The sequence below is a fragment of the Ammospiza nelsoni genome, chromosome 18, assembly GCF_027579445.1.
Source record: "Ammospiza nelsoni isolate bAmmNel1 chromosome 18, bAmmNel1.pri, whole genome shotgun sequence".
Taxonomy (NCBI): Eukaryota; Metazoa; Chordata; class Aves; order Passeriformes; family Passerellidae; genus Ammospiza; species Ammospiza nelsoni.
This window is the reverse complement of record NC_080650.1, coordinates 2,629,473-2,653,555: the sequence shown is the minus strand read 5'-3', so window position 1 is coordinate 2,653,555 and position 24,083 is coordinate 2,629,473. Positions and strand designations below refer to the sequence as shown.

The 24,083-nt window shown below is 41.6% G+C and overlaps 1 protein-coding gene across 2 annotated transcripts in view; it reads left to right on the top strand.

Moving 5' to 3' along the window:
* The window catches only part of ATP2A2 (ATPase sarcoplasmic/endoplasmic reticulum Ca2+ transporting 2), a 43,271-nt gene that overhangs the window by 11,831 nt on the left and 7,357 nt on the right, over positions 1-24,083 (top strand). For both annotated transcript variants that reach the window (XR_009419672.1, XM_059484982.1), the window contains exons 5-18: positions 209-347; positions 10,513-10,593; positions 11,973-12,058; positions 12,987-13,451; positions 15,786-15,874; positions 18,973-19,075; positions 19,590-19,721; positions 19,807-19,929; positions 20,144-20,362; positions 21,106-21,441; positions 21,664-21,884; positions 22,860-23,062; positions 23,230-23,315; positions 23,714-23,847. Coding sequence is in view for 1 of the 2 variants with exons in the window: in XM_059484982.1 (XP_059340965.1) it covers positions 209-347; positions 10,513-10,593; positions 11,973-12,058; positions 12,987-13,451; positions 15,786-15,874; positions 18,973-19,075; positions 19,590-19,721; positions 19,807-19,929; positions 20,144-20,362; positions 21,106-21,441; positions 21,664-21,884; positions 22,860-23,062; positions 23,230-23,315; positions 23,714-23,847 (2,417 nt within the window). In the remaining variant the exon portion in view is untranslated. The remainder of the gene's footprint in view (positions 1-208; positions 348-10,512; positions 10,594-11,972; positions 12,059-12,986; positions 13,452-15,785; positions 15,875-18,972; positions 19,076-19,589; positions 19,722-19,806; positions 19,930-20,143; positions 20,363-21,105; positions 21,442-21,663; positions 21,885-22,859; positions 23,063-23,229; positions 23,316-23,713; positions 23,848-24,083) is intronic.

Here is a 24,083-nt window from a genome sequence, read left to right as displayed (position 1 = left end):
TTCTAAAGGCCCACAAACACCTGAATTACACTCTAATGATTCCCAGTCAGCAACCTCATAAGGGGAGGGGACACAAAATGTTCTGTGTGGAGAAATATAGCTGAGCTGAGTTGGTAGCATTCATATGATAATGCTTTTGGAAAATCAGATGAGACAGGCTTATTTTCCTTGAGGGCTTTCAAAATGACACATTTTTGCTGTCTTTTAGGAAAGAAACGCTGAAAATGCTATTGAAGCTCTTAAAGAATATGAACCAGAGATGGGCAAAGTGTATCGACAGGACAGAAAAAGTGTCCAGAGGATTAAAGCAAGAGACATTGTCCCAGGTGATATCGTGGAAGTGGCAGGTAAGACCCACTCGTGTGGTGCATGCAGGCATTAGCATATTAATGTGAAATTGTTGTGGGGCTTTGTCTTAATGATTGGAGGCCCTGGGGGGAGTTTTCAAACACCCCTAAGTATATGCTTCACTTAAGAACAGTCTTGCTCCTCTTCATCTGTAATTACCTTAAATGTGCATGTGTATGGAAGGGATTGTTTTTCAAATTGCCACTTAGTTTAATTAGTAGGAAAGTAAGGCATCTTAATTGGAGTTGTGGTTTTAACACTTGTCACAAATTTAAAATTTTGGTTTCTAGTGTCTGGTTGCAGAGTGTCTTAAAGCTTGTCTTCTTTTCTATCACAAAATAGATTTTGTTCCTGGTGTTAAAATATCTGCAGTTTCCTTAGGTTTGAGAGTGCAGAGATTTTTTTTTTTTTAGTCACAGTCTGTTATTTCATCTGAATGTGTTTCTCCAGCTCTTAGACTTGTAGTAGCAGTGCCTTTGAACTCCTCTTCACAAATGTCTTCTGTCCTCTCAGCAAGTGTGACTGGCACATGACTTCACTGTTTTCTCATCTTTCCCAATTTTTTATTGCTCCTTCTGACAATTTGCTGTGTAGATCTCAAATACATGAGCTATGCAGAGCAGAGCTCCCTGTTTCTCCTGGGTAAGCTTTTGAAGTGCCAGCCTTAAAAGCCTGGACTTCTGCCTAGAGCTTTGTAATACCTTAGGTTTGCTCTAGAAGCTGTGTCTTTGTCTGGAAGGAGTGCAAAAACAGATGGGTTATAAACTTCTACCTAAAATTCCATTATTTTGGTGATAATGCCATAGTAATAACTTTTTCTCTGAACTGGGCTTGACTGTTTCTTCCCAGACAAAACTAGGTGGCTCTTGCTGAGTGTCAGGAGTGTTGCATGTTCAGATTTTGTAGGTCATTATCCCCTGTTAACTGAGTGATTGTTCCTTTGGGGACAATGCAGGGTGTACATCAAACTTCCTTTGCACTCGTGTCACTTTGATTTTAGAGGTGGTGGCTGTCTCAAGAGGAGATAAATATATACCCTTAAACTTGACTATCCTCCTGTTTTAATTAGCAGGCAAAGAGAGTGTGCACTCAGGATGAAGTTGCTGTTGGCTGCCTGCCCAGCTTTCACTCCTTGAGAAACTTTAACGTTTCTGGCTGAGCCCTGTCTCAAGCCCCTGTTTGTGCACAGGGTGATGCAGCTACAGCTCCAAATGCAGAGTGGTGATGGTGAAATGAGGGTGCTCAGTGATGCCCTGTCAGTGCCTGCTCTGCCTCACTGCTCCTGCTCTGCAAGGGGGGCTCTCTCTGCTGTGCCTGATGTGTCCTTTTGAGGCAAACAGAGCTGTATCAGTTACACACTGCAGTGCATGGCTGGGCCAAATCCTTATCCTGTTTTTAAATGTCAGCAATGGAATGGTGGGTTTGGAAGGAGTTTTCATCATGGGAATACACTTGGGTTCTGGTTTTTGTACTTTAAAGCAGAGTTGGTAGAATGGGAGTTGATGACTGTGTGTTTTGCACTGGTGTGGGGTTTCACTGAAGAGAAATGCTGGATTTTGATGCTCTGGTGTGTATACAGAGCACAAAACACTTTCTCCTTGATTCACTGCCGTTTCAGAAGAGGTACAGATTGTGTATTCATCTTCAAATTTAGCTTTGCCTTTATTCTGTATGAGAACACCTGGGGGATGTTTGGGCTTTTACTTACCTGCTGTATATTGTCAGTACCAATAAAATCAATTACTCTCTTTAAAAGGCCTGTGTCTAAGGGAGAAAAACAAACTGGGAATAAGCAATGTGCCTGTAACACCAGGCTGCCTTTAACTAGCATGGTGTCCCCTTTATCACAGGGTTACTATTGCAATATTAAAATCTGCTTGTAGAGCAGTGACTGATAGCCTAGAATATGTAGAATTATTTTTTTAAAGATAAGGACAAGCTTAATGTAGAAACCCAAAAAATATCCAAGTTTTGTGACTGTTTTATGACTGTCCTTTAAGATAGGTGGTCTGGCTTGTTGATGGCTTGTAGAAGCTTTTCTGGGTAAAATACTCACTTAAATTTGTGGATCAAATAATACACTTAAATTACCTTCACTTGAAGCTGCAGTTAATTATAAGTCATGTGAATGTTTAATGGAGAAATCAGTGCTTCAGAGTAACACAACTTCTGACACTGAAACAATAAATTCTTGTAGCTAGACAATGCTGAATTTTAATTGTAATCAAACTGAGAAAAGCCACAGAGCAAACAGAGAAGAGCCACTAAATGCATCATGTCCCAGCGTTGGTGTCAAGAGCTGGAGGTGAGAGAGACTCTGTGCATGCCTGTGCCTCAAGGGCAGGAGGGCTCTGATGGCCTCTGACATGTGCTGTGCACAAAGATGGCCATGTAGGGAAGTGCCAGAGCCCTTCATGCTGGGATTCATATCTGCCTCTGGAATTCCTGGCCAAGGGCCAGCCACGTTTGTGTGTCCAGGCCAATCTCCTTCAGCCCTGTGCCACAAACAGCCAGGTGATTGCCTTCTCCCCCGTGTGATAACGTACAGGGAGCAAATTCCTACAAGTCATCCCCTGCAAAATGGTTCTATTTAATGCTGTAACAGCTTTGCTAATTTGAGGTAGCTGTGTGTGGGTCTGACACAGAAATAAATCAATTGTTGGAATTGTTAGGTTGCTATTGATACATGCAAACATTAATTTCTTAGCTGCATGTTGTCAGAAGGACTTTCCTCCATGTTCACCTCAGCAGAGATGGTGGAAAAGGTCCTGAACAATGAACAGGAGCCCTTAGGGATGTTGGGGTGGCAGATTTGGGAATTGTGCCTTGAGTTTGCTTGCAGAGCTGTGGTGAGCCTGGTTCTCAGAGCTGTAGTGTGTGATGGTTACCAAGCTACAGAGGCTTTCTGAGAATTGATGAAGTGACAGACATGCAGATGCTGTCCTCACATGGCTTTTCAGTTTGCCTGCCTTTAAATGGATTACCATGTTGTTGTAGAAGCTGGAGTTAATTGCAGGGTACACTCTAAATCTGTAACCGGGGCTGTCTTAATAGATTAGCTACACTTTGATTTAGTTAAGTTTTTGTTTGCTGGGTTAAAGTGGCATTTTAAAGAGAAAATTAGAATAGCATGGCCCTACTTCTTACAAGTTTTGTATGAAGTTAGCCTGAATAATTGGGATAAACTGGTTGTAAATCATGTATTCTTTTAATAGAAGCACATTTGGGAGCAGAAATGACCTTTGTTCACTTCCACTGTATTTTCCTGTCTAAAATTTCTGGAGCAGATACAGTGTATCTGAGTTTCTGTAATTTAATAAATGAAAGTTCAGTAGTTGCAGTCAGTGAATGACCAAAGCACGGCCACAGTAGTTCCTCTTTTTCCTGGATTTCTGAAGGATGGTTATTGTCATCTGTTACTGCATCTGTAAGTACTCAACATGTTAAAAATACACACAGAATTGCCAGAAGCTGTTGCTTATTAAATTAGTGTATATTCCAGAAAACTCAGTTTTATACCTGGCACAGGGTAGGCAAGAACTGCTTTGGGGCTTTTTATTCCATGAGCACTTCAGGATTCTTGGTGCTTTACAATAAAGATGAATTTGGGATGAAGAAGGTCAGGAAGGAAGATTGTTGGTGTGAATTATGTCACTCCCATGTGGTTGTGAAGAGCTCCAGGTTCTCCCTGGTGGTACAGCTAAAACATGAATGTTTCAGGTCTTATTCCAAAACATCTGGGTCCTTGTGCCTGTGTCACTTTTCTAACAGCTAGGGTTGATGTTCACACTCAGTGCTAGGACATGCAGGTTTACTTTTTCTGGGAAAGTATTAAGATTGGAAAAGATAAGGAAAAGATTGAGGAAGGCTTAAGCCCAGAGCAGAGACCTGCTGGAGGCTGTCCTGAAGAAACTGCTGAGTTTGCTTCTCTTGGTGAGGAAAAAAAATTATTGTTGTGTTTCCTTACCAGGTGCAAACTGTTGGGTCTGAGTTCTAAAGCATTTATTTTGCTGTTTTTCCTGAAGTACTGCTTTTGAACCAGAAAAGAGAGGAAAGATCAGAGGTTAATAAATACATGTACAAGTAGTGCATAAATCTGTGAGCTTCAGTGAACAATTTGCCAGCACATCAGAGGCAGCTCAGGGTTAACCAGACACAGTCCAAACTCCATTCCATACTTCACTGGAGGCTGCAGTTATGTGAGGTTCAGCTCAGGGCACGGCCTAAACTTGTGTCATTGTTAACACACATTGGAAATATTGCAAAATACATTTCCAATTTTTACCCCAATTCTTGTAGCATTTTCCTTCAGAGCTACCAAGCTGTTTGGTAAAAGTAACAAAAGTAATTCTGGTTTAGTTGCTTGAAAATTGAGAACATACCTGATACTCTGTACTCTGACAGAGCTGATACTGAGTGGGTTTTATTAGAAGGACAAATAGCACTGAACAAAAAGTTTGGACATCAAGATAATGTTCAGTTACTACTGTGTTACCCTGGCAAAGGAAGCTCTTTTGTGGTTTTTTGTTTTTGATTTTTTTTAAGGCTAAATAAAACTTGCATTTGAAACTTTGCTGCACTTCCAGAATTCTGACTTTTGGTTCTTCTGCTACCCAAATGCAGCATAACTGGGAAACAGGGCTTGAGTTTGGTGTGAGAGGTTGCTGTTCTCTACCTGACCTGGCTTCAGTTGAAGCTGAACTTACCAGCCTGTTCTTTCTGCTGTTAGATATTTTTGTAGGCTGATCACAAGAGTTTTCCATCTAGTAGGCAGTGGTATAAATAGGTCCACTAATTGAAAGCTAAAACTATACAAATGTGGTTTAGAAATGAGTGCAGCCTTAAAAGCAGGGTCCCTGTCCATCAGCACATCTTATCTAATGTTCTGGTGCCCTCTATGAGAGAATGACAAGTCTGGTTTTAGAGAATGAAAAGAAACAAGTTTAAGAAAAATTTGACTCTTATGTACTATTTAACACAGTATCTGCATTTCTCTCAACCTCACTTTTGACCTGGAGATACTCTGGTCCCAGAAACCAAAGCTTTTTCTGTCCTTTTGGCTTTCCTTTATAAGAAAACAATATATAGGTGTTGTTTAAATTTATCTTAACCTCTACCTTGAACAGTTCCTTGGTTGGGATGCTCACACCTTGCATACACTGCACAGTGAGCTCTGGGGATGTTTTGTCAGCCCAGAATGCAGAAGGTGGGTGATAGAGGCTGTTTCATGCACATTGTCTAATGCAAAGAATGAATTTAAATGTGTTCTGTCACCTTGTTAGTGAGAGCAAGTGCTGTTTACTGCTATGGTTACAACTCTTGGACCTTTGTTGGTGGAATCTGTCTTGATGGAAAATAAATTTTACCTTCCTGGTTTGGAGTGGAAACTCAGACTTAAAATTTGATTCATAATCTCTCTTCTAATTTTGACACTTTGACATTCTTGGCCTTGTATGAAAGTGTAGCTGGACTCAATTGTGTTCCTGTTTTGTAGAGCTTCTGATTTTTGGTACTATTTTATTAATGCCCTGTTCAGGAAGTGTTAAATACTTAAAAGCTGATACTATGGAAGAAAAATGAGATTGTCTGTGTAGAAAGGGGGAAGAGGAGCTAAGCTGAGCTTGTGTTAAGGAAGTTTAATACAAAAACCAGTTCTGCTGGAGCAGCTCTACCTCTAAATATTCAGGTGTGAGCTTTAAATATTACTGTCCCCAGAAATACTCAATGCTCAATTCAACACTCAGAAAATCCTCAGCTCTGCTGATTGATGTGTGTAGCATCCATTATCTGTTATTTTAAATCTATTCACTTTAATTCTTAAAATTTGGTGGTTTGTGGCAGTTCTTTTGGGGGATGCTTTTACTCAGTTTCAGGAACTGTTTGTGTTCAAAAACTGTTCAACTCTGGAATAATTGGAGCTGTACTGATAATCTTTATTACAATAAAGTCCAGTTCCAACCCAAGGTGCTGATAGCAGATCCAGGGTGACGCTGGCTTTGGTTAATGATAAACATAAATAAAGTGTGAGGTGTGTGTGAACAGCTCCTGATATCTGCAGGAAGAATTACTTTCATTTGCTGGGATCACAAAGAGGGACTTGCTGCAAACAGATCACTTTCTTAGCTAAGAATTGGTCTTGTAACAAATTAACATAAAAAAGAAGCAAAACTTTTTATGATGTCCCTGCCTGTGAACCTGAGCAGGTCTGCAGGGTGTGAGGGGTCAGAGTTAACAGAGTTGATATTGGTGTTCAAAGTACACATCTCAAACTTCAGTTTTATTCTGAGGACGGTTCTATAGCATGCTGGCTTTTGGGGTACAGGTCATGTTGCTTCCTGAGCCCACTGCCACCAGCAGTTTTGGTTAGAACATCTGGAATATGGATCTCAATAGACTGTACTGAGATATGGTCTCATAATTTGAGACTGAAAGATGAGTATGGTCCTCTTGTAGTCTGAGGTTCTTTGTTAGTACCCAGAAGTAACTAAAACTACAAGGGACTGAAATCCACTCAACTTTAATAGTTGTTTTCCCTCCACCTTCATTGTAGAATGTGTCCCATCACTTCTCACCATCTTCCTGGGCTGCCTAAAGCACAGACTGCCACAGCCTGCAAAATTAATACTGTATTTTAGCTGTAGAGGTCTCCCAGGGAGTGTCTCAAACCATTGTCTGACAGAATTCTGAAATGAAATATTTAATTTTATTGCTCTGCTGGAAACTGGTAAAGTATTGAAAGGGATATCAGTGCTCAGATGAAACAGCCAGGTAATGAGTTGATCATTCCACTGTAGGACTTGGTCAGTGCCAAGGATAAAATTGGGACTCAGGTTGCTCAATAATACATTCTGTACTTGAAGTCAATTTGGGACAAGTAGGTGGAGAAGAAGCAGGGTTGGACTGTGTGAAAATGAAATATCTGTCAGTGATTGTTCATGTAGGGGGAACTTGACCCACAGCACTGGGAGCAGGAGGAGAAGGGCTTTGAACACGAGCAGAAAGGCTGGAGTGGTGGGTGCTGGTTGGGTGGCTGAAGAACCCAGTATTTGAAAGTACTAAATTTGCCCTGTTTACAGTGCAAAAGCAACTGACATAAATTCTAAATTCATGTTGTAACAAAGTACTGCTCCAGTTTTTCTACCAAGGAGTAGAAATTGTAAATTGTCTGTTTCAGTGTAGACTCATGCACAGTTCAATAAAATGGATATTTATCTGTTATAACCCCCTGTCATGACCAGGTTGTTTTTACACAGACTCATTTATTGTGTGCTGAAGCTCTGTATTAAAATTATAAAATTCTGTGCATAAATAAAAGGATTCTGAGGGTAAAGCTGTAATGGTTCAAACCAACCCCATCTCCCTCCTCCAGACAGCAGTCAGTGCTGCAGCTGCTGGGGCTGTTCTCATCAGTAGTTTTGTATTTCCTACATTATGTTTCAGAGCACATACTTGGGCAGTTTTGAAAGAAGCTTGTTTTATTTCTTCAGAGCTGTTGTACAAATCAAGGTACTATGTAGGATTAAAAACTTGGGTTGAAATAATGGATGAAAATATTTCTGCAACTGACTTTATTTTAGATGGCAGACTATGGAATTATGTCATTTACTGTAGCAGCTCTGTGCTGAGCAACACAAACACATAATCACTTCTTCATTTCTTGCAAACCTTGGGTATTACTTCCATTGGCTCTGTGGACTGAACTATATCAATTTTAAAAAGCTTCCCAAAAAACAACTGCAACCTCCAATTTTTCTTCCTGTTTTAAAGTATATGTTTAAAGAGCCTTCTCTTTGTGGATGAGATCTGTGGTATACTGCTCACTGAAAATTTCCTGTGGTTCCCCTCTGTCATAGGATGGCTTCCTATTTATGTTCCTTTTCAATTGTGCTCTTAAAAGTATATTCAACACTATAAATGATTTGGTCTCATAGTTGTTATTTTGCAAAGGGCTGTTTAAAATGTCTCTGTAATTGACCCTGACATAAAGCTCTCCTGCCTATTGGAAATGGCTTGAATATTTCACTACAGCCTTCCCAGTCAGAGAGGGTGAGTGAATCATGTGTCTTATCTTAAATCACTGAGATAAATTTATAAAGCTGCACTGTCATAATAAATTTAACACTTCAGTTCTGGAGATTCAGGCAATTGATACCAACAGTAGTATTTTCATGGAAATACTGATGTTGAATATCAACTGTCTGTTAGAGGGGTCTCTCCAAGTATTTGTGAATATTGAGTTTGAACCACTTGGAGCAGTCAGAAGCAGGTTAGAAAATCACTTGTGAACTTTGCCGTATGTTCTGTCCAGTTGCTTGAAAGTTCTAAGATTGTTTTTTAACAGTTTCTATTTTGTGTTCTGCATCTCCCCCAGTGCTGCCCGTGGTGGCTGCAGCTCTCAGGGCTCTGGGGGTGTTTGTGCAGGTTGCTCTGGGGGCTTGGCCTGTCCAGCCCTGTCTGCAGAGCAGCTGCTCCTGTGTCTGCAAATAACCCTGCTCAGGACACCAGGAGAGCCATTGAATAGTTTTGCCTTTTTTGGCCTAGGTCACCATTTGTCTGAGGCTATTTTCTCCTGCTGCTCAAGGGCATTGTGGCTTAAATTAGTATTCACATGGTATAATGACACATTTGTGGCAGGATTTTTGTCCCTTCATATACACACGCTCACAAAAACACACATCTAACTCTACAGACAAAACCATACAAACTTCTGCTGGTTGTAGTGGTTGGAGTTACTCTGAATTTACAGGAAGCCACATGGGACAAGTTTTCCTGACGTTTGAAGTAGCACTTCATTCTCCTCTCCAGGGTTTTGTTCCACAGTTTGGCACTGCAGGGTGTGAGGGCTTGGATGAGCCGAGGCTGTGACACCACTGTGGAGCTTTTCATTATATTATTTCTTAATGTGCATTATTGCTGCTGATTGCATAAGCAGTTCCTGCAGGAATTGCAGCTTATTTTAATTTCACTGCAGGGACACAGATTGCACCTACTGAAAAGATCAGCTGTCTTTAGTTAGTTATTCACCCTTCTTTATTTCTTTGCATTATTTTATAATAATATAGCTGACACTTGAATGCTTGCAGTGTTAAATTACATTAGGAGTGTTCAATCATGTGTTAATTAGCAATATTGACATGCAGAATGTAGAACCCCTCCATGTGAATCAGAAATGTGCCTCATTAATGTGCTTTAGCAAGTTCATTTACATGAAGCCATTTATTTGCACAAAATGGTTGAGCTTTGGTTTTTTTCTTAAAAACTTGGAAAAGCTGAGTAAGAGGAAGCAGGAAGGGAGAAGATAATGTTGAGATGTTGGGGATGCTGGAGCTCGACTGACAACTGCATTTATCACATTTAGGAGTGTGGTGTTAACTGCTATAATCTGCTGCCTTGGTGTCTCAGGCACTTGTTAGTGGATGTTTTGTTGTTTGTGGGTTGTTTATTTTGCTTTCCTTTCAGTATTCTCTTTTGCAAAGTAGAAATGTGCATGACAAGATAAAAACAACAGAGATCTGTGAAAATTGTAACTGGGCTATGGATTGTGGTTATTTAACAGGGCAGCATTACTGGAAAATAAAGCTACTGTGTGATCTGAGGTTCTTCCAACTCTGAAACATCTGGCAGCATTCAGTGTAACATTAGCAGAGCATATTTGCAGAAGCACGTTATTCTCACAATTGGTGCCAAAGAAAAGGAAAATACAACTTCTTCTAGTTTTCTAAATAAATAGATGTGAATAATGTGATTTTTGGAGAGCAGAGGACTCACTTTGGGCATAGAGAAAACAACTGAAAGATTCTGCCAGTTCTGAAAAGGAAACTTGGTTCACCTTAGCTACGGGTTTTGATTGTTTATAAAAATGTCTTCTGAAATTGATATCTTGCTCTTGAGAATGTTTTCCCTTTTCTTTCAAGTGGCCATGTGGTTAGAAAAACAATCCAGTGATTTGCAGCTTCTTTCTGGGAGGTTAGATAGGGGCAAGTCTGAATTACCAAGGTGTGTTGGATCCTCAGAAAATGGGAATATTGCAATTAGCTGCTGGTGGTCTCAGTCATCTGTGCAGTTTCTGGAAAGTCATTTTTCTGGCTGATGGAGGGAAGGGACACTTGGTCAGTCATCTCTCAAACAGCAAAATTCTGACTTTGTCTTGTCATTTCCTTGCAGTTGGAGACAAGGTTCCTGCTGATATAAGAATTACTTCTATCAAATCTACAACTCTAAGGGTAGACCAGTCAATTCTCACAGGTACAGTTTCTGTGACTTTCATGTAATTATGTGCATAATTGAAAGTGCCTTTTCACCATTTATTTGCAATGATCCATTAGAAACAAGCCTGCAGCTACTGAAGTTCTCTGCATTCAAGTGCAGTAAATTTCTCATCTGGTAACTTCTAGAGTGACTGAATGTGTTGCTTCATCATTGGCTTTGTTTTCCCTTTAGTGGGATGAACATTGTTACTGAGTCTTGTAATGCTTTTTTGGCCATCCTCTTTCCCCAACAGACACAAGCAATTTGTGGAAAATTAAAATTCAAAAAAAATAAAAAGAGATTTCTCATCTAGTTCACGGAGTCTTCTAGGTTTGAACATCGTGTCACCACTCCAATCTGAAAGTATGTAAATCTTACTAAATGTCTTCTGCAACAGCACAGAACAATTTTTGCAATGCTGGCAGCTTTTAAGTGCACTCAAGACTCAGTGCACTCAAGCCTTATTTGCTCAAATTCTGTGCACACACATTAGTGTGTTTTCTGGTACCAGCCCTCCAATGCAGGAACTATTTTTAGAGCCCTTTTCAGATTTGTTGAAAACAAAACAAAGTAGCAGCACTTCTGAATATAGGAAAGAAGCTGGGAATCAACCAAGCATGCTACAACAGTTTTCTTTCAGCTGGAACATGGAGATCTGTCTGCCTGTTTTGGTAGCATAAATTGTTGTTAACTAGCTCTGAATTTTAAAACAGTAAAGTATTCATAGGAAGCTTATTTTTCATCCTTGAAACAGGCTCCAGAGTTTCTCACCACAGATCCTGAGTAGCACACAACTGATCAAGCTTTACTTATGTTTAGCATAGGAAAATGGATGCACTCCATGCCTGCAAAGCTGCTGGAATAAGTAGAAATAGCCCATCAGAATTCTGTAAAAAGGGAGTGTTCCTTGCCTTTATTTAAGGAACAGAATTCTTGTTTTGATGGAAGCCTTTGCTGTTTTCAGCCAAGTTGATGCTTAATTCTCCTGTTGGATAAAACAGGACTGAGGTCTGAGATGCTGCTCAACAAAATCCTTTTAAAGGAAGGAAGCTTTGGCTCTCTTGAGCTTACACAAAGTACTGGAACTCAGTGCTGAAGCTGAGAGCACCACCTTGTGAAATGTGGTGTAGCAGTGAACATCTGCTTTTAAAGAAAAAGAAGCTTTCTGTACCTGTGTGACATGCTTGTAGAAACTGATACAGAGTTTTTGCTGAAAGCCAAACATTCTGTTTTCTTGGCCAACTGAAATGTTTCCTGTTTCGCTTAAACAATTAAGATCATTTGAGGAAAGAATTTTGGCATCCTAAGAATCTCAGAGCTGAAGATTATAATTTTTTTGATTCCCTCAGGACTTAAGACTTTCATCTTTATTTCAGGTGAATCTGTGTCTGTTATTAAGCACACAGACCCTGTGCCTGATCCTCGTGCTGTAAATCAAGACAAGAAGAACATGCTCTTTTCTGTAAGTCATTTACTTTGAGGTTTTCAAAACATTTATAGCAATGAAGCTGCCAAAAAATGTGCAAAACTTCAGGTCTTCCCCCAAAAACTGTATGACTTTGCTGTGTTCTCTGTACATATCTCTATGTGTGTCTCCATACACATTGAACCAAATTAACTTCTAATGAAAGCTGTCCTCAGGGGAAGATGCTGGATGAAACCAGTCTATATGAGGAAAATTATTTTTGTCCTTCACAAGGAAGTCTTGGAGGGTGGAACACACACTTTTAGTGTTTCTGAAGCAATTTTCTAATGTAATAGTTCTTCAGTGTGATAAGAGCCCATACAGATTGTGGTGTTGTGTAGCTAAAGCTGAGAACTGGCTTTCTGTATAGGAATAAAATTGTTTGTTCAATTTATTTGAAGGAAGGATTAAATGTCTTTCAGATAAAAGAATAACTTTTTGCTGGCAGGCAATTTTAGTGTTCCTTTCCATGTTAAATATGTTCACACAGGGAGCCCCAGAGAACACATCTATTACTCATAGAGTAATATTTTCTAACAAAATAGAGCCCTAATTTAAAAAAAAAAAGAGAAGTAAAGCACATTCAGTATTCCAGTTGAAACACATACTGCTTGCTCAGCAGCTGGGTTTGTGAGAGATCAATACCGACTCGTTTTGAGCCTGTTCTGGGAGCAGAAATTCCACCCTGAGTGTTCCCTTACAGACACAGGCAGTGTCATCCTCTTCCTCTTTACCCTTTTCCATATCCTGGCTGAAGCACAGTCTGAACTTGGATGAGGTGGTTTGGTTCGAGGGGGTTTTGTGTTTTTTTTTTTTTTGTTAAATTCAAACCAAACATAAGAAACTCACCCCACAGAACCTATTTGTAGATTGACTCCAACTTTGTAAATTGACTCCAAGTTTTCCCTGCTGTTCCTTACCCCAGGGCACAAACATTGCTGCTGGCAAGGCCATGGGGGTGGTTATTGCCACGGGGGTGAACACCGAGATCGGGAAGATCCGCGACGAGATGGTGGCCACGGAGCAGGAGAGAACCCCCCTGCAGCAGAAGCTGGACGAGTTCGGGGAGCAGCTGTCCAAGGTGATCTCCCTGATCTGCATCGCCGTGTGGATCATCAACATCGGCCACTTCAACGACCCCGTGCACGGCGGCTCCTGGATCCGCGGCGCCATTTACTACTTCAAGATCGCCGTGGCCCTGGCGGTGGCCGCCATCCCCGAGGGCCTCCCCGCCGTCATCACCACCTGCCTGGCGCTGGGGACGCGCAGGATGGCCAAGAAGAACGCCATCGTCAGGAGCCTGCCCTCCGTGGAGACCCTGGGCTGCACCTCGGTGATCTGCTCCGACAAGACGGGCACGCTGACCACCAACCAGATGTCCGTGTGCAGGGTACGTCCCACGGCCCCTCCGGCTGCTCCTGTGCTCCCCAGGCGCTCCAGGAGTCTGCACTGCTCAGGTCCTCCTGATCCCGGCTCTTTCAGTTCTCACATCACCAAAGTCCTGCTCTATTTTCCTAAGATAAGCCTCCACTTTGAATTCAGTTTTCTGCTGTGTAGTCTTGAAGGCTTTTGTCTCTTTCCTTTCTTAGTCATTGCCAAAAATAGCTGTGCCCACACTGATGGAGGAGAGGGTTGTTTGTAAGCAGCTTTCCATTGACTTGCCTGTGAGCCTTTCAGGTTACTGGTAATTCTTTGGTGTGGTTTATGCCTTTTTTAGAAAGTTACACTGTAGAACAGGCTGTGTGTAAGTGTCAAACACTTGCCTCTTCAGTTGAAAAAGACAATAATGGTGGAGAAACTTACTGTGAGAAAAGGAGATTTACTGCAGTAAGTTTGGTAGTCAAAGGTGTTTTCACTCCTGAGTAATTCCACCTTTATTTGATACCTTCAGTGGCTTTGCTGGTCTGATGGGGATCACTGCAGTGTTGTCAGTGTGCAGCACTGACTAATCTGGCAGCTTGAGGTGTAGTTCACCCTGTCACCAGCGTTGCCAGGGTCATTTTCATTTTGGTGTATTTTTAGGTAAGCATGAGTTCTGTGCCTCTCCTCCCTTCCCCCCAATAATTTGTCTGGTGTTGGCTTATTTGGGACTTTGATAGCTGGTCCCTTAACATAATGCATGTTCATTGCCAGTTTGCCCTTCTGTGTAGGGATTTAATGGAGAAAACACTGATTTCTTCTGTTTAATAACTTCAGATGTACAGTGGCACAGCAACTCCAGCATGCAATGCCCAGAGCCTCATTACATTGGGTTAGAATTCCAAATGTGTGCATGTTGGGCTCTGCACACCAGTGCTGAAAGTTTGTAAGCCCTAAGCACTTTGTTCTCATGTGATTGATGGCTTTTTCTTCCTAATTGGTGGTTGACTTGTTCTACTTCCTTAAGTATCGTAGTATTTATACCTAAGAGACACAAAGCAGCTGCTCATCAGTATTCCAGAGGAGGTTACTTGCAGTAGAGTTGCATAACTGCCCTAGTCTTTGCAGGGATTTTTTCATCCTGCAGATGCCAAAAGCAGGAGGCTTCCCTGGTTAACTCATCATTTAAGTTGTGTTTATTTAAAAGCTCAAAATGCTCTGCTCCTTATTTAGAGGGCTAAATGTTTTAGATCTTGTCCAGCACAACTTGGTTCCTTTTTAATCTCTGAGGGCTGCAAAAGAACATGAATTGAAGTTTTCAAACATGTAGCAAAATTCTAATACCTGTAGCAGTGAGTTTATTGTATTGGGCTGTGCTTTGTGAGGATGCTTGTCTAAAACAGAGGGCACACAATGAGGAGAGAGGGGGGACATTACTAATATGACAAAATGACCTGTGCTAGATCAGAAGTTCCATTAGGATACACCGTCAATTAGTGAGAAATTATCTTCTCCAGTGCTACCCGAACAAGCCATGAGTGTAAGAGAGCTTCAGGCACTATGGTTTTTATCTCCATCCTCTCAGATGAGATTCTGCCTGCAGCTCTCCTAGAAAGGAAACAAAGGAAGAGACTGAGTTGCAGATCTCACAGAGGTACAACTGCATCCTTAGATTGGTGTCTGAGTTTGCAAATATCATTTCACCAGTGCTAGGAGAGCATTGGAGTGGGCTGATTGGTTTAAACTCCCAGTGCCCCGTGTGGTAAAGTGACTTGTAACTGAAAACCAGGACAGGAAACACTTTCATTTAAGGCTGGTATTAAGAGAAACTGGCCATAGTCTGCCTCTTGCTAAAACCTCACCTCTTAGATCTCAGCTTCTCCCATTTGTACATGCTTTTATTTGGATTTTGGGAGAAATTGTCAGTGTCCAAGCTGACAGTGTCCAGCTGAGCTGTGTTTGACTATTCCAAAGCAGAGCATTAATTCATGATTTGTGTTACATGAGAATTAACTCACAGGTGTGAATTAATTCACATTAGGTGTGAAGCTTAGGAAGAGCTTGGACCTAGTGAGGATTGTCAGGTGGTGTGTGAATGGTTTTCCCAGCTGCAGTGTACTCAGCTCTGTGGTTTTCAGCTCTGTTTTTCAGAGCTCTGTAGGCACAGGGCTGTTCCCTGTACTTTGTGCTTCACTTGTGGAGCTGTTCAAACACATGTGGGATCCAAGTGCACAGAATCAGGTCTTGTCTGGTTTGTTTATTCAGACTGAACTTGCCTCTTGTACCTGCTTGCCTAAGGCCTGTTTAAATCTCTTGCTTTAATTATTGTCCAAAGGTAGTAACACTTCTAACTCTCTAATTTCAGATGTTTATCCTGGACAGAGTAGAAGGAGACAGCTGCTCTCTGAATGAATTTACTGTAACTGGTTCAACATATGCTCCCATGGGAGAAGTGTAAGTGTTCTGTGCAAGTTAAACATTTGTCTGGTCATGCATTCACTGTTACTTAAGTCTGGAAAAGGGATGCATGTAATACTTGTGATTGTTAGTAAGTGAGAGGTCAGCCAGTGAGAATGCACTCTGAAGGGCTGGGGAGGAAGTAATAAACAAGAAAACAAAGAAAAATTGTACAAAAGTAAACCTTCATTAAACATAAGAACTCTCAGTATTGCAATGTTCCCTTGATAATCTAAAAATTATTAAGAGGGTAGAGAGAATTTATTTTGTTGAAATCTTCCTGAACTGAGATTGGCTATCTCAGTGCTTTTAAGTGAGGTTTACTTTTCTTATTTAAAAACTGGGTAAATCTGAAGAGGTGAGCATTTGTTAATCTGTGAGCTCAGTGTTTCCAGTTTCTCTGCCTCAGAGAATGGGGAAGTTGTTTTTTCTGAGGCATCTTCTGAATGTGTTGGAGTCACCTCTTAAATGGACTGTAAATTCCTGTCCCTGGCCCTCAGTAGTTTATTGGTGCATCTGTTGGTGTTTGTCCAGCCTTTGCTATTTGAGCTGCTGTTAAACCCAGTCCTTTAGGAAAGGAATGAGCTTTGGTTTACTTTATCAGCTGCAAGTCTCTACCAGTGAGGTAAGTGGCTCATCCTGGAATCATCCTGGAAACTTCAGGAATTTTTAGGACTCTGCTTCTTGAAGGAAAGCCTCTTTTTACTGGGTTGCTGCAGCTCCTTTTACTTGATCAGTCCTCCATGTGTTCTGTAACCATATCGATTCAGTTTTACTTGCAGAGTAGAACTCTGCTGTGGATGATGTAGAATTTAATTTCAGTTACTGTAAACATCTCAGCCTTGTGCAGTTTCACTCGTGTGCCTCTGACTCCTGCAATCTTGCCCATCTCAATAATGATTATCTCTGTTTAATTTCCATAGCAGTTAAGACCCTGGTGTTCCCAGCAGCTGGAAATCTTAATTCCCCAGTTCTCTTTTTTCTTTCAAAGCTAATTGCTGTCAAAAGCTTCTGCTTTCATTTCAGGAGGCAGCATTTGCTTAGACAAGGTGACTCCAGACCTTGCAAAACTCCCAGCTATTGCACTTTAGCTGGGCTCAGAGGAGCTCCAGATAAACAAAATAATAAAATGGAGTGTGGTGACAGATGTGGGGGATAATGAGACACACAGCAATGTTTGTTAATGTGCTGTTTGCACTTGCTGAAGTTGAGGGAATGTGAACAAGCGTGTTAAACTCACTTCATTTAGAGACACAAAGGATTCTCAGAGAGGGAAATTGCCTCAGAAAGGCTCTTATGGAGCACAGGGAAACTCAGCTCAACTCCAGCCCTGAGGGCTGGTTTATTTCTGCATTTATGGACAGCTTTTAAAGCAGTGGCTTTGGAGGGATTTTAAGTAAGGTGACTGACTTCACCTTGGATTGAAAACTGTCACCGAAAATGGAGTTTGGGGGAGAAAAGAAGGAATTAATCCATTGCAGTGCCCCAGAGCAGGACCTGATCCAGATATGAACCATTTCTGACAGGTCTTACTTGGTACTTCAGACACTGTTGGCTTCCACAGCCTGTTCCTTTTATAACCATTCTTGCACAAAATCAGTAATTCTTCACTTACTCTTAAAATATATCATACCTAACTTTCCCCTATTCATTCAGAATATAAAATCACAAATATTTCTTACTAAAAACCTCCCAGATTTCATACTGATTTGTTTTCCAGGGATATTGGGAGATTGTCAAAGTTTGGAGTAATTTTGCCATGTCTCAGCACACTCAGTCTTACTGCAAACTGAGAGCACAAACCTAGCAATAATTAAGAATTGCAGCAAAAGCTGGCAGATTGCATCTGACCTTCAAATGAGTTCATCTTGAAAAATCCTTTATCCACAACTGATCCCAGCACCTTAGGCTCTACATTGTTCTTCAGAAACTGTTGATAAGGAACACAAAAAAAGAGGGCTGTGAAAAACACACCCTGCTATAACAAATTATGAATATTTCAATAAATTGATGTTCTTTGAGTTTAAAACAGGAAGTTTTGGGAGGGATGGATGAGGTGACAGCCTGAGAGCTGGACTTTAAAGCCACAGCCTATGGCTGTAGGATTATATGCCAGATGAAACATTAAAAACACACTTCATACTTGTTTCCTTAAATTCTTTTTGTTCTCATGCTGTGTTACACAACGCTGGAATTTGTTTGCAGTACCACAAGTGAACAAAAGCTTACATAAGGGGACATGTCATGGTCTGTGTTGTGAATTCTTAGAGTAATGATCCACATCTTTCCACCATCAGACCTTTTCCCCCTCCTTCAGAGCTTTAATAAAAGATGTTCTCTGTTAGCTCTGTTGTGGTAATTTTGCTAGGGGACGATAACAGTATTGAGCACTGTCTTCATTCTCTTGTGCATGCTGTAGAAGTCTGGGAATGTTCCAGAAAAGGGATCAATTCACTGTTTCCAAGTGTGAAAGGAGAGAAGTTGCTTCTTTCTTGCGATGTCAAATGTACCTTCCCTCTCTCTGAAGCCTTGAGATATTGATTATTAAGTGTTTCACTACTAGAAAAGAGCTTTTTTTTTTGCCTCATGGAGTTAGTCTTGTGAAATGACTTCACTTTTCATGGCTTTAGGAGGCTCATATATAATACAAATCAATTGTTAGGAAATTAAAGAGGAAAATCTGCTTTAATGTGATTTCGTGCATTGCAGTAAAGCTGCAGAATATGCAGCAGGAAGGAAGCTGAACTCCTCAGGTGTCCTGCAATATTCCTCTCCTGCTTGGAGCTCCCCTCCAAGCCCTGCACAAGGTCCAGCTGTGCCTCCCTGCTCATGACTGAGCCTTCTCCAGGCTGCTGTGACACTGGCACTGGAGCAGTGAGGTTTTGTCATCAGGGATCCTCTCATTCCATTCATGATCCTGATCCAAACTCCAGAACTCCCCTTTATCAATCCTGCTATTCCCAACAACTGCTGTAGCTCCAAGTCCATAACTAATGAGCATTGTACTAAATGGAAATGCAGTAAAGAGGATGAAGAAATGAAATGCTAATACTAAATAACTAACTTCAGTCTCCTCCTTTTCTCCCTCTGGAAAGGCATAAAGATGACAAACTCATTAAATGCAGCCAGTATGATGGTCTTGTGGAACTTGCAACGATCTGTGCACTCTGCAATGATTCCTCTTTGGATTACAATGAAGTAAGTTCATATCCTGGAACAGAGGAGAGTGTGGGAATGAGGATAAATGTTCTCATCTGTCTGGGCAGTACCTTGCAGTGCTAAATCCCCTTCTAGTCAGGGGGGAGAGTACTTAGGCCCTCTGAAGTATTAATTCTGAGAATTACTTGTTTGTTGAACACTGAGAACTAAATCCAGCAGCAAGTGTAATCTGTAATTTGGAGATCTCTGATGCTGCTTTCTTGCTTTGCCTTGCTGCCTTATAGTTGCTACCCAGTCTCAAAATGTCTTAAATGCTTGATGATAAAATACTGACATCTCTCTCTGCTGCTCTTGAGGGTAAAGGCTTCAAATTCCTACAAATCAGACTCCTCAAAGCTGCTCTTTTAAAATAGCTTTACTTGTTTCATGAGCCACATGAAATCTTGTAAAGCTTTTTTTTCCCCCACTGTTGTGACACTTGAGCTTTTGTCTCTGGTAGGTTCCAGGTGAGGTTTAAACTCCTGTGCTTTTGTTTGCTTTGTGTTAACTCAAGGCTAAGGGAGTTTATGAAAAGGTTGGAGAAGCCACGGAGACGGCGCTGACGTGCCTGGTTGAGAAGATGAACGTGTTTGACACCGACCTGAAGGGGCTCTCCCGAATCGAGCGCGCCAACGCCTGCAACTCGGTGAGCCCTCCTCCCCCTGTGTCCTGGGCACACAGCTCTGTGGTGTGCATCACCTAAATGCAGCTTATGCTTTTGTTTTGAAAAGGTGATAAAACAACTGATGAAGAAAGAATTCACTCTGGAATTCTCCAGAGACAGGAAGTCCATGTCTGTCTATTGCACTCCGAACAAACCGAGCCGCACGTCCATGAGCAAAATGTTTGTTAAGGTCAGTCCCTCCCTGGGGAGAGAGAGGTGATGGAATGGCTGCAAAGTATTCTAAAAATTAAAATTACAGTATAACTGTAATTTAAAATTTAACTTAAAAATTATGGTGCAACTAACTGCAGCTTGGAGTGGGAGGATGGACTTGGTAATTTAAGCAAATGTTGTAATGGAAAGGATTTATTAAGCTAAATTATTTCTTCTTTTTGCCTCTGCAGGGTGCTCCTGAAGGTGTGATTGACAGATGCACACATGTCCGTGTTGGAAATGCTAAAATACCTTTGACCTCGGGAATTAAGCAGAAAATAATGTCTGTCATTAGAGAATGGGGAACTGGCAGAGACACACTGCGTTGCTTGGCCCTGGCAACCCATGACAATCCTCCCAAAAAAGAGGAAATGAATCTGGAGGACTCCTCAAATTTCATTAACTATGAGGTAAGATCAGTAGCACTTTTTCCTCTCCCAAACTGGAGAATGGTGGCTTGTTCTGTTTGATTGTTCGAGGAAGTTACATCTGAGAATTTTCTTTCTGGGTATTTTGATGTCTGACACAACAGTTCCCCACTTGTATGGAGGGAATGCTCAGTCTAAGAAGAGACTTTGTGTTTTAGAAGAAATTGTTGACAGCAGGTACCTTTTTTTGACTAAAAGCAAAAGAAGAAATCAGTTAAACAGTCCAAAAATTGCATTGTGGTTTCAGCTTTTATGGTTTTTCAGTTTGGCATTGCTCAACTGCAAGACCTTTTTGGGGATTTTGTGATGGCACATACCCCTCTGGGAGTCAGGTTCACTTCCCTTCCTCTGTGCTGTCAGCTGCAAGGGCTCAGTCCATGATTATCATCTTAGCTGCTCTGTAACTTTCCAATGAAATCTGTATCTGGAATTCAGGAGAAAAGTCGTAACAGTTGCATGAGTTTTTGGCTTGTGCTCTCTCTGCTCCTGGCACTGATGATAAAAATGAAAGACCCAATGCTTGCAGGTTGAATTTGCAAGACTGGCAAGTAGAACACGTTTAACTTCAGATTAGTGCATTTGAAGCAAAATTTGGTAAGGCAGGACAAGGAGTGATCCCAAATGTCACAACACAGGTGTAACATGCAGGGAAAACAATTCTTTTACTGCTACCAGAGGAGAAATCTGCAGGCTCTTGCCCTAAAACTCACTGTGTCCTGTTTCAGACCAACCTGACATTTGTGGGCTGCGTGGGAATGCTGGATCCCCCGAGGATTGAGGTGGCCTCATCCATAAAGCTGTGCAGGCAGGCTGGCATCAGGGTCATCATGATCACTGGGGACAACAAGGGCACGGCCGTGGCCATCTGCCGCCGCATCGGGATCTTTGTGGAGGACGAGGACGTGTCCACCAAGGCCTTCACGGGCAGGGAGTTTGATGAGCTGTCCCTGGCTGCCCAGAGGGATGCCTGCCACCATGCCCGCTGCTTTGCCCGCGTGGAGCCTTCCCACAAATCCAAAATCGTGGAGTTCCTGCAGTCCTTCGATGAGATCACAGCCATGGTGAGTGATGGGTATTGGTTGGAAAGGCAAATGATGTTAAACCCTAATTAGGCCTTCTCTGAGTAATTCCTCATTCTGGACAACACTTGCTTCCGTGTTTCCCTGCATTTAATGAGTTTTAAGGATCCAAAACCACACCCAGTGCAAAATTCCTTTCTGGATCTGTATGTTAATGCCCACCTTATTTACTGATTCATTTCCAACCCTGAATTCTCATTTTAGACTGGTGATGGTGTCAATGATGCCCCTGCACTGAAGAAAGCAGAAATTGGAATTGCCATGGGCTCTGGTACTGCCGTGGCCAAAACTGCTTCTGAAATGGTTTTAGCAGATGACAATTTCTCCACAATTGTGGCTGCTGTGGAAGAAGGACGTGCAATTTATAACAACATGAAACAGTTCATCCGATACCTGATCTCCTCCAATGTTGGGGAAGTTGTTTGGTAGGTTTAAATGTGTTTTTTCTTTGAGCTAGAGTAGTGATGAATGAGTCTTCAGTATTTCTCACTAAAACCAGAGGAGGAGGCTCTCCAGGCAATGGATCTCTGTGGAAGCTGCATGTTTCTGGCCTGTCTTTAGTGAAGAATTGTAGCTTGCCACAGAAGTTGCACAGTTGTATTTAGAATATTCTAGCTCAGTAGGTAGTGCTTTCCAGTTATTTCTGTGATTGGAATAATTCTCTAGAGAAGGAAAACCAAAACCTTAATCAAACAGTACGAGATGTGGAACTTCAGATAACACAGTCCCAGGCATAGCTTGGATGTTTGTTTAACCTCAGGTTCCAGGAACATGTCTTGTGTTCCTCTGGGAGGAGCAGTGGTGACCCAGCACCACAGAATGCACTGCTGGTGACAAAATGTAAATATTGATCTCCCCACAGTCCTTCCATCAAAGCAGACCTTTGCCAGAGTGGGATAGAGCACAGCAATTCTCTTGCCTTGTTTCTTGTCAGCTTTAAGCCATCCTTCATATGGCTCTTGCTGCAGCCCCTATTTCTGTTCTATTTATTCACACAGGCTTGGAGCCATGAAAGTTACAGGCTCAATAAACTTCTGTAGGGAATAGCAGTAATCTAGGGAAATGAAGGTTGGTTATTTGAACCAAAATGTGTTTTTTAGAAAGTGGTTTGCAAGCCTTTACACATGTGTATGTATATATTTAGCTATACAGACAAGTAGAGTGGAGAAAAAACAAATCTAAAGTCAAAGGGTTGAAGTTATCAGAAGAAGACAATGCTTCAAAGCTTACATGTCAGTGGTTAGTCTTTGCTCTTGGATATGTGTTTAGTTTTCTGATTGTGAATATTCAGTTTGTGATCTTCAGTGGGTGAGAGAGAACAGAAGTGCTGCTGCAGGTTTGGGCTTAAACCTTACTGACATGCACAAGAACAAACTTGTAACTGCTGGGTTTCTTTGTAGCATCTTCCTGACTGCTGCCCTGGGTTTCCCTGAGGCTCTGATTCCTGTCCAGCTGCTGTGGGTGAACCTTGTGACTGATGGTTTGCCTGCCACTGCCCTGGGCTTCAACCCTCCCGACCTGGACATCATGAACAAGCCCCCACGGAACCCCAAGGAGCCCCTCATCAGTGGCTGGCTCTTCTTCCGCTACCTGGCTATTGGATGTAAGTACCAATGGCTTTTTTTTTCTTTAAATTCATGAATTACGACCTTTTTTTTTTTTTTTTTCAGTACTGGAAGTCTTGAGGCCTTGAGAAGTTTAGGTGTGGCAAGTGAGGTCTTGTCTTGCATACATTCACAGTGCTGAGAGAAGTTCTTTGTTTCCTTGCAGGCTACGTTGGTGCTGCCACAGTGGGTGCTGCTGCTTGGTGGTTTATTGCTGCTGATGGTGGTCCAAAAGTTTCCTTTTACCAGCTGGTATTTGCTCAGTTTAATATCTTTGGGGGGAGAGGGGAGGTTCCTGCTGCTTTCACACATGAAATGACTGTACAAGCCTGGTAGGTTACAGGAATTTGTATAATTAAACACTTTGAGACTTGTTCCTGTAAAACTTGATCATGATTAATTAGTCTTGATAGGAAAGCTCAGAGGTGGGATACCTGAGCTGCTAAAAATTTGAAGGACAAATTGTTGTCTGGTAAAAGTGAAAGCCTAAAGAGAATTTTTCTAAAGCAGGCAAAAGTTTGTAAGCACTGGTTTGGAGTCACAGTAGAAACTTCCCTTTTTGTAATACTCACTGGTTTTTTCCTGGTTGCCTGTTTTACATTTTCAAAGTTAACAGGCTGTGGAAGTGAGTTGTGTCTGTTCTGTTCCAGAGCCATTTTCTGCAGTGCAAGGAGGACAATCCAGACTTCTATGGGGTGGACTGTGTGGTGTTTGAGTCCCCGTACCCGATGACAATGGCTCTGTCTGTGCTGGTCACCATAGAGATGTGCAATGCTCTCAACAGGTTCGTATGTCCCCACAGCACAGCCCAGCCCCTGCACAGCTTATCCAAAATCCTGCTTTTTGTGCAATTTGATCCTTGGTGAACAGCTCAGCTAATGAAGAGTGAGTCACATTTCCCTTCTGAGTTCAGTTTGTTTGCACTACCAGACTCTTAGATAACATTTGAGATCTCTTATCATAAGGTGTATTTTTAAGTCTGCCAATTCATTCTGGTATTTTATTAAGCACAAGCAACTG